Source organism: Xenia sp. Carnegie-2017, unplaced genomic scaffold (assembly GCF_021976095.1).
Source record: "Xenia sp. Carnegie-2017 unplaced genomic scaffold, XeniaSp_v1 HiC_scaffold_16, whole genome shotgun sequence".
NCBI classification, from domain to species: Eukaryota; Metazoa; Cnidaria; class Anthozoa; order Malacalcyonacea; family Xeniidae; genus Xenia; species Xenia sp. Carnegie-2017.
The window spans coordinates 1,093,126-1,108,563 of NW_025813469.1; the positions used below are offsets into that span (position 1 = coordinate 1,093,126).

At 35.1% G+C, this 15,438-nt stretch overlaps 3 protein-coding genes across 3 annotated transcripts; 2 read left to right on the forward strand and 1 right to left on the reverse strand.

The window, feature by feature from the left end:
- Window positions 1–79: 79 nt before the first annotated feature.
- Window positions 80–3,137, reverse strand: LOC124437114 (the record flags this gene model as incomplete). The annotated part of the gene is given in 8 exon segments (XM_046987129.1): window positions 80–423; window positions 890–1,198; window positions 1,277–1,312; window positions 1,406–1,990; window positions 1,993–2,178; window positions 2,257–2,337; window positions 2,571–2,594; window positions 3,119–3,137. Coding segments are annotated over 7 exon segments (1,014 nt in total), but the record flags the coding sequence as incomplete, so codon positions are not given.
- Window positions 3,138–4,431: 1,294 nt separating this feature from the next.
- On the forward strand, window positions 4,432–5,579 carry LOC124436539 (von Willebrand factor A domain-containing protein 5A-like). Its single transcript, XM_046986487.1, has 2 exons — window positions 4,432–5,416; window positions 5,492–5,579. The coding sequence occupies exons 1-2, from the start codon at window positions 4,983–4,985 to the stop codon at window positions 5,532–5,534; spliced, it is 477 nt and encodes a 158-aa protein (XP_046842443.1). The 5' UTR covers window positions 4,432–4,982; the 3' UTR covers window positions 5,535–5,579.
- Window positions 5,580–5,590: 11 nt separating this feature from the next.
- LOC124436534 lies at window positions 5,591–6,188 on the forward strand. The gene is made up of 2 exons (XM_046986480.1): window positions 5,591–5,604; window positions 5,664–6,188. The coding sequence occupies exons 1-2, from the start codon at window positions 5,593–5,595 to the stop codon at window positions 6,186–6,188; spliced, it is 537 nt and encodes a 178-aa protein (XP_046842436.1). The 5' UTR covers window positions 5,591–5,592.
- The last annotated feature ends 9,250 nt before the right edge of the window (window positions 6,189–15,438 follow it).

Here is a 15,438-nt window from a genome sequence, read left to right on the forward strand (position 1 = left end):
CTCTCCGATTCTTCCATTTTTTAAAACGTAAAAAGGTCATCACAAATCTGTAAAAAAATTCCAAACGAAAAGATGCATATACATTTCAATTTTTTACTTACAAGAAAAAAACGTACATCAAAACAATAACTCAGTGCTAGCTATATAAAATAAAAAACCCAACAAAATCAAAAAATAGTCATCGACATAATCCACATTTGTTTCTGCAGTTTTTTGTCATATAGTAATATGAAGATCGACAATGTCCTCTATAAGCCCAGAATCGGCAATTTTTATGGTTGTCCCTACACGTCACACGAGGTGTGGTAGTGTATTTGTAGATCCTACATGATCGACAGCAAAATAGCAACATATAAGCAGGATTACGTTGACATTCACCAGTTTTTGCCCAATCATTGCAATGTTTGTGATGATTGTTACACTCTAGAACGATTAAAATAAGATTCTCGATAAATGCGAATTAATACAAAACATCAAATAAACAGAAGTCAAATTACATTTTTTCTAAAACTTTCTACAAATTAAAATCATTCTATTTAGACATTGTGAACTAAATTATTCAATCCTGTGGAAGCAGATAAGTATTAGTGACACCGTCTTATTATTTAACTGGAGAGATCTGCACAATGGCGTAGCCAGCCCGCAAGTTTTAGTCCTGCTATGTAAATTTTAGAATATTATCATTATTCATTTCTTTAAAAATCTGTTGTTTTCACAGTGAGTGAACACAGAAAAATAACATAGCAGGACCAAATTTGTGTGCTGGATACGCCACTGAAGCTGCTCGCTCTTGTAAGGATTCATTCGCTCTTTCACCACAAGTTTACATTTTAAAACAAAGAAATCATTAATTAGTCAAATTAAACTCTTAACAATGCAGCAAACTCACGTTTAATAGATGTTGGCCGAGGAGTTCTTTTTGGAGTTGTAGTTACTGGAGGAGTGGTTACATGCGAAGTACTAGATTTTGAAACTGATGGAGTAGGAACGGGTGGTGTGTCCGGATTAGTGGGTTTAGAGACAGATGGAATACTGGGCGTTTTGGGAGGAGTGGGAACTGGTGGAGTGTCTGATTTTGAAGAAGTAGGAGTGGGCGGTGTGTCTGGATTGGTGGGTTAAGAAATAGATGGAGTACTAGTTGTTGAATGAGGGGGAACTGGTGGAGTTTCAGGTTTTAATGTGACAACAGTTCCTCCATCTAAAAAAACATATTCCATTAACAAAATTCATTCTGCAGAGCTTACTCAATACATCCATTTAAAATAAGACAATTGACCTTTGCAATCCATTTTGAAAGGTTGCGGCAGTTTCCCTACAAAAAGTAGATATTTATTCCATTAAGATCTTGAGCCTTGAAAGATGATATCTATTGATAAAAAGTTAAAAATGCTGCATAAAAACGCACCTTTTCTTGCATCACAACGTTTCAAGAATTCATCTTCACATGGGAAAACTTCTTTGATCAAGTCATAAAGAGCGGGATCATATGTTTGAAGTTTCTTGCGAGTATTAATGTCATTATGAATTCCATTGGGTTTAGCTGAATATGCGTTGACGTTGAAAAAACTCTGCGTACCTTCAGCAAAATATTCACGGTCCGTACTTAATGCGTACGTTCTCCACCACAGTCTGTTGGAACGAGCACTCTCGTAGGCAGCTTTCAAACGACGATCAAAAGTCGGAATAGCTCCAGTTGCACCCAAGTTATGAATACCGTGAACAAACTCGTGAAGAAAGATGTCTTCGTTATAGTAGCGATCTGGTCGTTCACATAAAAGATTCTCTTCACCCCCCGTGGAAATGGGAATGGGAATAGTAGCGCCCAGGCCACGTGCTCTTTCGTTCCACCACGATGGCAAGAAACTGTGTTCGGGAATCATCGTTGTGCCTTCTGATCTTGCCATGATTCCCGCTCTGCCCTTTCGTCTGTAGAACCAGTCTCGAATATCCTTGCGATCGGCAAACAGAAACCTCATCACGTAACAAGCTCCTCCAGGGCTTTTGGCTTTACGCGGCTTGAGCTAAGTACCGGTATACCGTAGGCATGGGCATATTGCGTATAATACGTGCTGAGTCCTAATCGTGAACGTACGTCCGCTGGTACTGCAGATCGCACCGTACAGTCGTAGTTGCTTGGTGCGCTTAGTGATGCTGTTACCACAGTGTCATCGTGAAGTCCTGATGAAAAGAAAAATATAATGAATACATTTTCACACACATGAAAAACAAGGGTAGATTTTCAAATGACTTACTTATCAATTGATAATTTTAGAGTTCCTGTTTCAATGGCTTTGTTTGTTGCATTAACGAATAACTCTTGAAGACTTGAACCGCTTCCTAAAAAAGTTTAACCTCTTCGAATCATTAAAACCTTATTATCAAGGCAGATGAAAAGTCGTTGCGTGAAATAAACGAATTGTGAAACAGCTCTGTAAAACATCCCAAGCTTTTGCTATCACTTTCCTTGAACAGAAACAAATCACAAAGCAGGCATAAGAACAATAACAAATGACAAAGACGCAAGTTAATTATCTATTATAATAATAACATTTAATGTGTTGTTTACTTACCTGTTGGTAACGTATTTGCGAAAACTACAAGGAAAAAACCCCGCATAACCACATCTTTATTTAAAATAATTTGTGAGCATAAGATGTGATTCGTTTGTCTAAATTTCCTAACTACGTATTAAATTATCGTAAGAAACTACTCTTCTACGTATAAGTTAATGTGATTATGAGAAAACAGCACTTTTTAATTTGCAATATAATATCCCTCATCTATCATAAAAAAAGAAAATTTTGCAATGATGACAGATCAATTTTCCTTTACACAGTGTGAACCCGGCTTTATTGTGAAGCATGATAGACAACAAGTGCATATGTGCGATAAATCAACGAAAGGGACGATTTTTATTTGTGAATTGAGTCATAGAATGTTATAAGTAACTAATGTTTCATACATTTCAAAACTTTCACTTAGTTTGAACATCAAGTGAATTATAAATAGATAGCGTGAATTTAAGTATTCAACATGGGAAAACTTTTCCTTGTACACACGTCACTATGAATACTTCCAAACAGACTTACACAACCAATATTACCTTATACGGAGACACCTTGTGATGTTTCATCAAATCATAACTACTGGAAGCTTGATCACTCCCAAACATCAAATTCTGTCCAAGCATAAGCACAACTACGTTTCTTACGACGAATCACCATACGTCTTCGCTGGTTTTCATTGCCTTTTATGCGATGTTTTGAATTTTTGAATGTCAGAGCAAGTAATAATTAGGGTCATTATTGGAAGCTTTAATAGAAAAAAATCAAACATAAAATTATGTTTCTTTTAAATTCGAACAACAAGTTTTCTGTTAGTCTGATGTAACGAGACACTTTTACCACACTGGAAGCAAATATTCGAAAAAACACCAGCAGATACGTCATATAGGTCAACTTGTTGCATCTTCTTTCACACCTCGATCGCAACACTTTCAAACCTACATGGGCGATATTTAGCTAATCTTTTAGCAATGGTAACTATCTACAAAGACTACATAATGAAGAATTTTGAAAAAAAGTGGTTTACCATTACTAGATCAATAAGTCATTTCAAAGAAACTGTCAAAAGTATGCAACCAAGACAAACTTTGTTTTTTGTTAAAACGTAAAAAATCTTGTAAATTAGTTTATAAATGTATGTAGTCAACGAGGCCGTTTTGACGTCACAAACAAACACTCTTAAGCCTGTTTTCCACCAGCCACGTAAGGTAGCAAACGTAAAATGGCGCATGCGTGCTTGTGTATATTGACCATCAAATTCATAGTTAAATCCAAGTCACATATTTTAATGTGTTAGGATAAATATATTATATATATTCTCTGATGATGGCTTTGGAATAAAGTCGAAACACGGTGCCATCCAGTAAACTGCTATAGTGGCGAGAATCTCTTGTCCATACGCACTTTAAAAAGAGATTTGACTCGTCTCCAATTTCTGTGGGTTTGGTAGCTCAACAGGTAGAACGGCGGACTAGTATCCCGCAGGTGCGAGATCAAATCTCGTCCAAGTCACATGTTTGTCATGTGCGTATTAAACCGGGTTCGGAATAATACTTTACGATACCTGGCTAGTGGTAACAGGTTTTATTTTGTACAAAACCTTGTGTACTTCATAAGCGTTTCAACTGGCTTCAAGTCAAATTCTTACCAAGATGTTGACGTACGGTGTATTTATTTGCGACAGAAACGAAGAAGTTCCATTGAAAAGTCAATGCGTTCGATCATTTTTAAAAGGCCAAGTTGTTGGTTTTCGATCAACATTGACGTATGTCAATCATACAGAAAATCCTCTCGAAGTGTTTTTCGTACGCCTGTGGACGATTCCTTTGCTGTAGTAGGTTTGGAGGCTTGCATTGATGGCAAAAATCCGTGCAGAAATACAAGAAAAGGAGAAAGCTCGAGAGAAGTACAAAGAAGCAGTATCGAGTGGACGAACAGCAGCTTTGGAGAGGAGAAACAAGGAGATATATTTAGTTTGGTTTTAGGCAATCTTCCCCCGAAAGAAATGGCTGTTTTGGAATTAACTATGGTTGGTGAACTGAATGTTGAAGCTGGTGGTGCTGTGAGATTTGTTTTACCTAAAGTGCTCAAACCTCGTTACACACCGACAGGAAGCAATAACCCTCTGGCACCCGAAGTATCTTCCGATAGTGGGGCAACTGCAAAACAAGGGACTGGACCCGATTCTTACCAGTTCAGCCTTGAAATAGATGATGCACCAAACATTGATAAGGTGACATCACCATCACACAAGATTTTGCTGACAATGACGGCGAAAAGATCAAAGTGACTTTAACGGAAGTAAAACAAACTGATATTGTCATTTTAGTGCAACCAAAAGAGATAAACAAGCCATTAATTATTGTTGAACCAGGTTTATCAAATGGTGAAAACAATTTTCAAAAATCTTCAGCAATCATGGTGAGCTTCATCCCTGAATTCAAGGGTGAAAATAATTGTCTTCAAGCAGCTTGTGAATTTGTGTTTGTAATTGATCGAAGTGGTAGTATGGCTGGATCCTACATCAAAGATGCAGCTGAAACACTTCTACTCTTTCTTAAAAGTATTCCTGAAGGATGTTATTTCAATATAATAGGTTTTGGCAGCACATATGTTCACCTATTTCCAGAAAGTGTTCCATACAATCAAAAAAATTTGGAAACAGCTGTAAAACATGCAGAGAATCTTCAAGCTGATTTGGGTGGTACAGAGCTATTTCATCCACTTAAAGAAATATTTAGTCATGCACCAAAGAAAGGTTTGCCAAGGCAGGTGTTTGTGCTAACTGATGGAAGCATAAGTAATACTGACTCGGTCATTCAACTTGTTAAGAAAAACTCCAACAACTCCAGGTAAATCATCATTAAACAACTATTGGTACCTTTTGTTACATATAATTATTTATAAGAAAATGTTCTTTTCCATAGATGTTTTCTTTTGGTATCGGCTCTGGTGCATCAACAACTTTAGTGAAAGGCATTGCACAAGCTGGCAAAGGTGCTGCTGAGTTCATTGTATCTGAGAGAGGATGCAACCTAAGGTACATGTACATCAGCTTTCTTAAAAGTATTGGAAATAATTAGAAAAATTATTTTTCAGGTGATAAGATCACTGAAGAAAGCCATGCAACCAGCTGTGACAGATGTTCAAATTTCTGTCTCTGCTTCCAACAATATAACAGTAAATGTAGTTCCAAAAGAAAGGCTTCCACCTATTTTTATTGGTGAATGTCTCATTGTATATGCAATTCTTCATGACAAGTCACCATCCTCTTCACCTCAAGAAGGAAAAATACTCCTTACTGGTGATTTACTTGGAGCTAAAGTAGAGCATAACATGAAGTTTCCAATCAAACCAGCAGTGAAAAAAGAGACTGCTTCCCAAGTGTCAACTATTCACCACCTTGCAGCCAAGAAGTTGATAAAAGAATTGGAGTTGGATGGTGGAAAAAAGGCAGAGATAATCCAGCTAAGTTGTGACTCCAATGTTATATCATCACAAACTGCATTTATTGCCATTGATCAAGATAGAAAACAAGCAGTTAAAGGAAGTTTGCACAGTTGGGATTTAATGCCTCAGGAGGAGGAACAGTTCATGAGTTCGATGACTTTACAGTCCAACTAGACATTTTGCCGTGTTGAATGTTCAAGTGACTTACACCTTAGATCAACTCCTGTGTCTTCTAGATCAGCTTCTATGCTCTGAGTTAGTAACTATGGTCCACCTCCAAACCAATATTATCACTGAAATTCTCTCAAGATCATCGTAGAAGGTGTAAAAGAAATATTTATAAACCTCCAGAACCAACACTCACTAAAGGTGTAAAAGTGCAACTGTGGCCAAAGTTTAGAAGAGGCCAATAATTTTTTTGGAGGTGAGTATGAAACATGGTTTTCTGTTTCCTGCAAATATTAATAATACTATTGAATAAAAGAAATTATGAAAATTTTTTATGGATAGGTTTTGATGATGATGGTTTCGAATATCAAAGTTTAGGGAATGTCAAACATGACAGTGAGTTTGAAGCACATGATTTTGTATCTTTAGAAGATTATAATGACATGATTAAAGAATTCATCTACATTTTTTTTTCATGAATAGGAGATTCAAGTAATCCACTTTCACAGATAATCAATCTTCAGCTAGCAAATGGTGCATGGGAATTGACATCAGAATTATCAAATATGGTTGGTAAATCAGTAAAGGATTTAAAGATGCCTGTCCAGTGTCATGCAATGGAAATATGATGACAATATGGGCAACATGTATTGTTTTGGCATATCTGGACCTTCAATTATCCACTGTTAAAGATGAATGGGAGTTGGTTGGTATGAAAGCAAAATCTTGGCTTATGATGCAAGTTCTACCACAAGGATGTTCCTATGAAGATTTGCATGAAAAAGCAAAACAATTTCTTTGTGATAATAACAAACATGAGTAAATGTAACTTTGTGTAACATTGAATCAATACTTGACGATTTTCTTTATAATTTTTATAATTCAGTAAAATAGACTACACATGCTTTTGTTATGGGTTTCATGTAGAAATTACTATATAGTGGAATGACATTGGTAATCTTTGACAAAAATGTATTGCACTTCTGAGTGTTTTGTCATGTTAAGAAAATAGCATAAAACTAACAAGTTTTTTTGTATACGAAATCACGAAACTACGAGTCTATAAAAAATGTTTTAAAAATATGACTCAATTTAAGCTCGGAGGAGCAAAATAAATAAAATATAACTTTGAGTACTTTAAGAACATGTCAGTTGAATTTCCATGCCAGTTTTCTGACTTTTGTCACATGTAAGTAAGACACTTTGTTGGTTGAACGTCATCAAACATTTGATGGATTGGTAATATGTCGTACAAAATATTTAAATTTACCTTTCTGCCCCGTCACCACGAGACATATGAAAAACGCTTTGAGATTGAATTGAGTGCAGTTATGAAATATTACACACCTAGTACCACTCGGCAAAACCTGAGAGAAATTCAAAGGAAAAGATTATGCATTGTTGATGAATGATGGACGGGAAAGGCGGGAAAATCAAAAAGTTCAAAAGCTTCAAAGAAAGTACCGAATAAGTAAATATAAGGAGCTTTTGACCAGGAGAACTTTTACTAAATGAGCAAAGACGTTTTACCTTCAAAATCCAAATGGAATAGCACTACAAACACATAAAAATTAAAATATTTTCTAAACAGAATGAGAATTGTTTCACCGTCTGGAAACGACCATGCTTGGAATTCATTGGTTTACTTGATGTAAAGTTTAGTATTGTTGACTATTGTAATAATCGCATCTAAATGGTTGAATGTAAGGGCCATAGATAAAAAATAGATAAAAAATATCTAATACATCATATTATAGTTAATAACTTACTTACATCTTCATGGTAAGAACTAGCGAATGGCGACAATGTATTAGAACCTTGTTTACAACTGCTATCGGTTGGAAAGAATTATTTTCAAAATTCTTGTAAAAGAAATGTTTTACTTCCTCATGAAACCGTTCATTTCATGTATGAAATTTCAATTTCACTTAATTTCATGTATGAAATTCAATAGAGACCTTTTTGTCAAAAGGTAATGTTCAATCAAAACATTCTATCAATAGTAAGTATAATAGTCATCATTTTTTCAGACAAACAGACGAACGAAGCCAATACAACCTAAACTAAGTTAATTGTTAAAAGTGGCAAGATCAGGATTGCCTGACAAGCCCAATCAACATAAAAAAAATAAAAGCAATTACCAAGATACCATTCAAAACCGCAGTCCAACATAGGGGTAAATAGACAAACGTGAAAAGGAGCAGAGTTAACATATTTCCCTGTAAAGATGCAATCACGTAGAAATTCACGAAAATATGTTAATTACACTTTCGTCAGGAGGGACGTAACCAATTTACAACATTAGTTGTGCTAGCTAGGTAAATATTTCGGTTGGTAAATGACAATGATTTGAAATTTATGCACCATGACTAAAACTTGCGGGCTGGCTACGTCACTTATCTTCACCCAATATCAGCAACGTAACCTTTTTATAGAAGTTTCATTCCTCCTAATTTCCTGTAGAAATTTTGAAGATTTCATAAAATTTCTACTGCAGGTTTTATTGATCACGATATTTTCTGTCCTACATGGGCTATTTGATCAATGCATCATGTGAAATATACTGTCAAAAGAACGCAACTAAGACATACTTTGTTTTTTATTATTACGTAAAAAATCTTTTAAATCATTTTGTAAATGTCAGTAAACATTCTTTCTCACCGTCATACATGACAGTGAGTATGAATCACATGATTTTGTATATTTAGAAGATTATGGGGCTAAGAGAAACAACACGATGGGGTTTTTGCTTATAAAATGCCATTTTCATAAGATAGACAACAAGTTGAGTCAGTAGATCTTAAGCTGACGTTGTTAACGCTTTTCTTTAAGAATTTCAAGCAGCGATTACTTTATAGTTAATAAAATTGTACCATCGTTTGTCAAATGACCTTCTGAAAAACAACAGGTAATTACCTAAAGGATGTCATTATCTTAATGGTGCTCAGTCACGCACATTTTCTGACTAATAAAAACACTGCGAAGTATGTAATATAAATAAATGCAGAACTCAGAATTGTACAGTAAAGTGATCATTTCTGTTATGTGCTAATTTAGAGGTTTCGGTAAGCTGTTGAAATGGAAAGGCACAACATTTGTAGCAGATGACGGCATCAATAAAAAATCAACTCATTTTCAGTTTGTATTCATCAACGAAAGTTTTGATACAACATCCGCATTCCTTAATTATGTTGGTACTGCACTAAGATCTTTATGGATGAAGCAATATCATCCACTTATAGTGTTTTCGTCAGTCGCTATATTGGGGTAAAATCAATATGAAGAAAGAATTTATGTTAATTTAATGCTCTGTTAAGCATCGGCATTTTAATGTACTCCCCCAACATGGCCGTTTTGACGTCACAAACAAACACTCTTATTTTGTATAAAACGTTGTGTACTTCATAAGCGTTTCCACTGGCTTCAAGTCAAATTCTTACCAAGATGTTGACGTACGGTGTATTTATTTGCGACAGAAACGAAGAAGTTCCATTGAAAAGTCAATGCGTTCGATCATTTTTTAAAAGGCCAAGTTGTTGGTTTTCGATCAACATTGACGTATGTCAATCATACAGAAAATCCTCTCGAAGTGTTTTTTCGTACGCCTGTAGACGATTCCTTTGCTGTAGTAGGTTTGGAGGCTTGCATTGATGGCAAAAAAATCCGTGCTGAAATACAAGAAAAAGAGAAAGCTCGAGAGAAGTACAAAGAAGCAGTATCGAGTGGACGAACAGCAGCTTTTGGAGAGGAGAAACAAGGAGATATATTTAGTTTGGTTTTAGGCAATCTTCCCCCCGAAAGAAATGGCTGTTTTGGAATTAACTATGGTTGGTGAACTGAATGTTGAAGCTGGTGGTGCTGTGAGATTTGTTTTACCTAAAGTGCTCAAACCTCGTTACACACCGACAGGAAGCAATAACCCTCTGGCACCCGAAGTATCTTCCGATAGTGGGGCAACTGCAAAACAAGGGACTGGACCCGATTCTTACCAGTTCAGCCTTGAAATAGATGATGCACCAAACATTGATAAGGTGACATCACCATCACACAAGATTTTTGCTGACAATGACGGTGAAAAGATCAAAGTGACTTTAACGGAAGTAAAACAAACTGATATTGTCATTTTAGTGCAACCTAAAGAGATAAACAAGCCATTAATTATTGTTGAACCAGGTTTATCAAATGGTGAAAACAATTTTCAAAAATCTTCAGCAATCATGGTGAGCTTCATCCCAGAATTCAAGGGTGAAAGTAATTGTCTTCAAGCAGCTTGTGAATTTGTGTTTGTAATTGATCGAAGTGGTAGTATGGCTGGATCCTACATCAAAGATGCAGCTGAAACACTTCTACTCTTTCTTAAAAGTATTCCTGAAGGATGTTATTTCAATATAATAGGTTTTGGCAGCACATATGTTCACCTATTTCCAGAAAGTGTTCCATACAATCAAAAAAATTTGGAAACAGCTGTAAAACATGCAGAGAATCTTCAAGCTGATTTGGGTGGTACTGAGCTATTTGATCCACTTAAAGAAATATTTAGTCATGCAGCAAAGAAAGGTTTGCCAAGGCAGGTGTTTGTGCTAACTGATGGAAGCATAAGTAATACTGACTCTGTCATTCAACTTGTTAAGAAAACTCCAACAACTCCAGGTAAATCATTATTAAACAACTATTGGTACCTTTTGTCATGCATAATTATTTATAACAAAATGTTCTTTTTCGTAGATGTTTTCTTTGGTATTGGCTCTGGTGCATCAACAACTTTAGTGAAAGGCATTGCACAAGCTGGCAAAGGTGCTGCTGAGTTCATTGTATCTGGAGAGAGGATGCAACCTAAGGTACATGTACATCAGCTTTCTTAAAAGTATTGGAAATAATTAGAAAATTATTTTTCAGGTGATAAGATCACTGAAGAAAGCCATGCAACCAGCTGTGACAGATGTTCAAATTTCTGTCTCTGCTTCCAACAATATAACAGTAAATGTAGTTCCAAAGAAAGGCTTCCACCTATTTTTATTGGTGAATGTCTCATTGTATATGCAATTCTTCATGACAAGTCACCATCCTCATCACCTCAAGAAGGAAAAATACTCCTTACTGGTGATTTACTTGGAGCTAAAGTAGAGCATAAGATGAAGTTTCCAATCAAACCAGCAGTGAAAAAAGAGACTGCTTCCCAAGTGTCAACTATTCACCACCTTGCAGCCAAGAAGTTGATAAAAGAATTGGAGTTGGATGGTGGAAAAAAGGCAGAGATAATCCAGCTAAGTTGTGACTCCAATGTTATATCATCACAAACTGCATTTATTGCCATTGATCAAGATAGAAAACAAGCAGTTAAAGGAAGTTTGCACAGTTGGGATTTAATTCTTCGGGAAGAGAAACGGCGGAGAGTCCGGTGGAAGAGTCTAGAGGCTGCTGCCAGTGCACGTAGATATGCATGTAGAAGTGGTAAACGTTCAAGTGACATACTTTCAGTTCCTATGTGTTCTACATTAGAAACTATGAGTCGAAGTTTACCTCCAGAACCATTATTAAGACCAAAAAGGAAAAGGACTGGATATAAACCTCAAGAACCAACATTATTACCGACACCCACTATATATAAACCTCCAGAATCAACCTTATTACCGACAATGACTATATGTAAACCTCCAGAACAGACATTATTACAGACACCAACTATATATAAACCTCCAGAACCAACATTATTACCGACACCGACTATATATAAACCTCCAGAACCAACATTATTACCGACAATGACTATATATAAACCTCCAATACCAACCTTATTACCGACACCGACTATATATAAACCTCCAGAACCAACATTATTACCGACAATGACTATATGTAAACCTCCAGAACCAACATTATTACCGACAATGACTATATATAACCCTCCAGAACCAACATTATTACCGACAATGACTATATGTAAACCTCCAGAACCAACATTATTACCGACAATGACTATATATAAACCTCCAATACCAACATTCACTAAAATGTGTGAAAGTGCAAATGAAACCCTAAGTTTGGAAGGGGCCAATAATTTTTTTGGAGGTGAGTATAAAACATGGTTTTCTATTTCCTGCAAATATTAATAATACTATTGAATAAAAGAAATTATGACAATTTTTTGATGGATAGGTTTTGATGACGATGGTTTAGAATATCAAAGTTTAGGGAATGTTAAACATGGCAGTGAGTATGAAGCACATGATTTTGTATCTTTAGAAGATTATATTGACATGATTAAAGAATTCATCTACATTTTTTTTCATGAATAGGAGATTCAAGTAATCCACTTTCACAGATAATCAATCTTCAGCTAGCAAATGGTGCATGGGAATTGACATCAGCAATATCAAATATGGTTGGTAAATCAGTAAAGGATTTAAAAGATGCCTGCCCAGCGTCATGCAATGGAAATATGATGACAATATGGGCAACATGTATTGTTTTGGCATATCTGGACCTTCAATTATCAAGTCTTAAAGATGAATGGGAGTTGGTTGGTATAAAAGCAAAATCTTGGCTTATGATGCAAGTCCTACCACAAGGATGTTCCTATGAAGATTTGCGAGAAAAAGCCAAGCAATTTCTTTGTGATAATAACAAACATGAGAAAAGTAACTTTGTGTGAGATTGAATCAATACTTGACGATTTTCTTTATAATTTTTATAATTCAGTAAAATAGACTACACATGCTTTTTTTATGGGTTTCAAGTAGAAATTACTATATAGTGGAATGACATTGGCAATCTTTGACAAAAATGTATTGCACTTCTGAGTGTTTTGTCATGTTGAGAAAATAGCATAAAACTAACAAGTTTTTTTGTATACGAAATCACGAAACTACGAGTCTATAAAAAATGTTTTAAAAATATGACTCAATTTAAGCTCGGAGGAGCAAAATAAATAAAATATAACTTTGAGTACTTTAAGAACATGTCAGTTGAATTTCCATGCCAGTTTTCTGACTTTTGTCACATGTAAGTAAGACACTTTGTTGGTTGAACGTCATCAAACATTTGATGGATTGGTAATATGTCGTACAAAATATTTAAATTTACCTTTCTGCCCCGTCACCACGAGAGATATGAAAAACGCTTTGAGATTAAATTGAGTGCAGTTATGAAATATTACACACCTAGTACCACTCGGCAAAACCTGAGAGAAATTCAAAGGAAAAGATTATGCATTGTTGATGAATGATGGACGCGAAAGGCGGGAAAATCAAAAGTTCAAAAGCTTCAAAGAAAGTACCGAATAAGTAAATATAAGGAACTTTTCGACCAGGAGAACTTTACTAAATGAGCAAAGACGTTTTACCTTCAAAATCCAAATGAAATAGCACTACAAACACATAAAAATTAAAATATTTTCTAAACAGAATGAGAATTGCTTCACCGTCTTGAAAGGACCATGCTTGGAATTCATCAATATACTTGATGTAAAGTTTAGTATTGTTGACTATTGTAATAATCGCATCTAAATGTAAGGGCCATAGATAAAAAATAGATAAAAAATATCTAATACATCATATGTTATTGTTCATAACTTACTTACATCTTCATGGTAAGAACTAGCCAAAGGCGACTATGTATTAGAACCTTGTTTACAACTGCTATCGGTTGGAAAGAATTATTTTCAAAATTCTTGTAAAAGAAATGTTTTATTTCCTCATGAAACCGTTCATTTCATGCATGAAATTTCAATTTCACTTAATTTCATGTATGAAATTTCAACTTTACTTAATTTCATGTATGAAATTCAATAGAGACCTTTTTGTCAAAAGGTAATGTTCAATCAAAACATTCTATCAATAGTAAGTATAATAGTCATCATTTTTTCAGACAAACAGACGAACGAAGCCAATACAACCTAAACTAAGTTAATTGTTGTTAAAAGTGGAAGAATCAGGATTGCCTGACAAACCCAATCAACATAAAAAATAAAAGCAATTACCAAGATACCATTCAAAACCGCAGTCCAACATAGGGGTAAATAGACAAACGTGAAAAGGAGCAGAGTTAACATATTTCCCTGTGTAAAGATGCAATCACGTAGAAATTCACGAAAAATATGTTAATTACACTTTCGTCAGGAGGGACGTAACCAATTCACAACATTAGTTGTGCTAGCTAGGTAAATATTTCGGTTGGTAAATGACAATGATTTGAAATTTACGCACCATGACTAAAACTTGCGGGCTGGCTACGTCACTTATCTTCACCCAATATCAGCAACGTAACCTTTTATAGAAGTTTCATTCCTCCTAACTTCCTGTAGAAATTTTGAAGATTTCATAAAATTTCTACTGCAGGTTTTATTGATCACGATATTTTCTGTCCTACATGGGCTATTTGATCAATGCATCATGTGAAATATACTGTCAAAAGAACGCAACTAAGACATACTTTGTTTTTTATTATTACGTAAAAAATCTTTTAAATCATTTTGTAAATGTCAGTAACATTCTTTCTCACCGTCAAACATGACAGTGAGTATGAATCACATGATTTTTTATATTTGGAAGATTATGGGGGCTAAGAGAAACAACACGATGGGGTTTTTTGCTTATAAAATGCCTTTTTCATAAGATAGACAACAAGTGGAGTCAGTAGATCTCAAGCTGATGTTGTTAACGCTTTTCTTTAAGAAATTCAAGCAGCGATTACTTTATAGTTAATAAAAATGTGCCATCTTTTTTCAAATGACCTTCTGAGAAAACAACAGGTAATTACTACAGGATGTCAATATCTTAATGGTGCTCAGTCACGCACATTTTCTGACTAATAAAAACACTGCGAAGTATGTGATATAAATAAATGCAGAACTCAGAATTGTACAGCAAAGTGATCATTTCTGTTATGTTTAGAGGTTTCGGTAAGCTGTTGAAATGGAAAGACACAACATTGTAGCAGATGACGGCATCAATATAAATCAACCCATTTTCAGTTTGTATTCATCAACGAAAGTTTTGATACAACATCCGCATTCCTTAATTATGTTGGTACTGCACTAAGATCTTAATGGATGAAGCAATATCATCCATTTATAGTGTTTTCGTCAGTCGCTATATTGGGGTAAAATCCAATAGGAAGAAAAGAATTTATGTTAAATTAATGGTCTGTTAAGCATCGGCATTTTAATGTACTCCCCCCCAACATGGTCTCTTTGACGTCACAAACAAACACTCTTATTTTGTATAAAACGTTGTGTACTTCATAAGCGTTTCCACTG

Bases quoted from the DNA above. Each gene is read 5' to 3' on its own strand.
- LOC124436539 (XM_046986487.1), top strand. From the start codon at position 4,983: ATGGTGAGCTTCATCCCTGAATTCAAGGGTGAAAATAATTGTCTTCAA. The intron at 5,417-5,491 runs GTAAATCATCAT...TCTTTTCCATAG, and splicing joins AAAAACTCCAACAACTCCAG to ATGTTTTCTTTTGGTATCGG.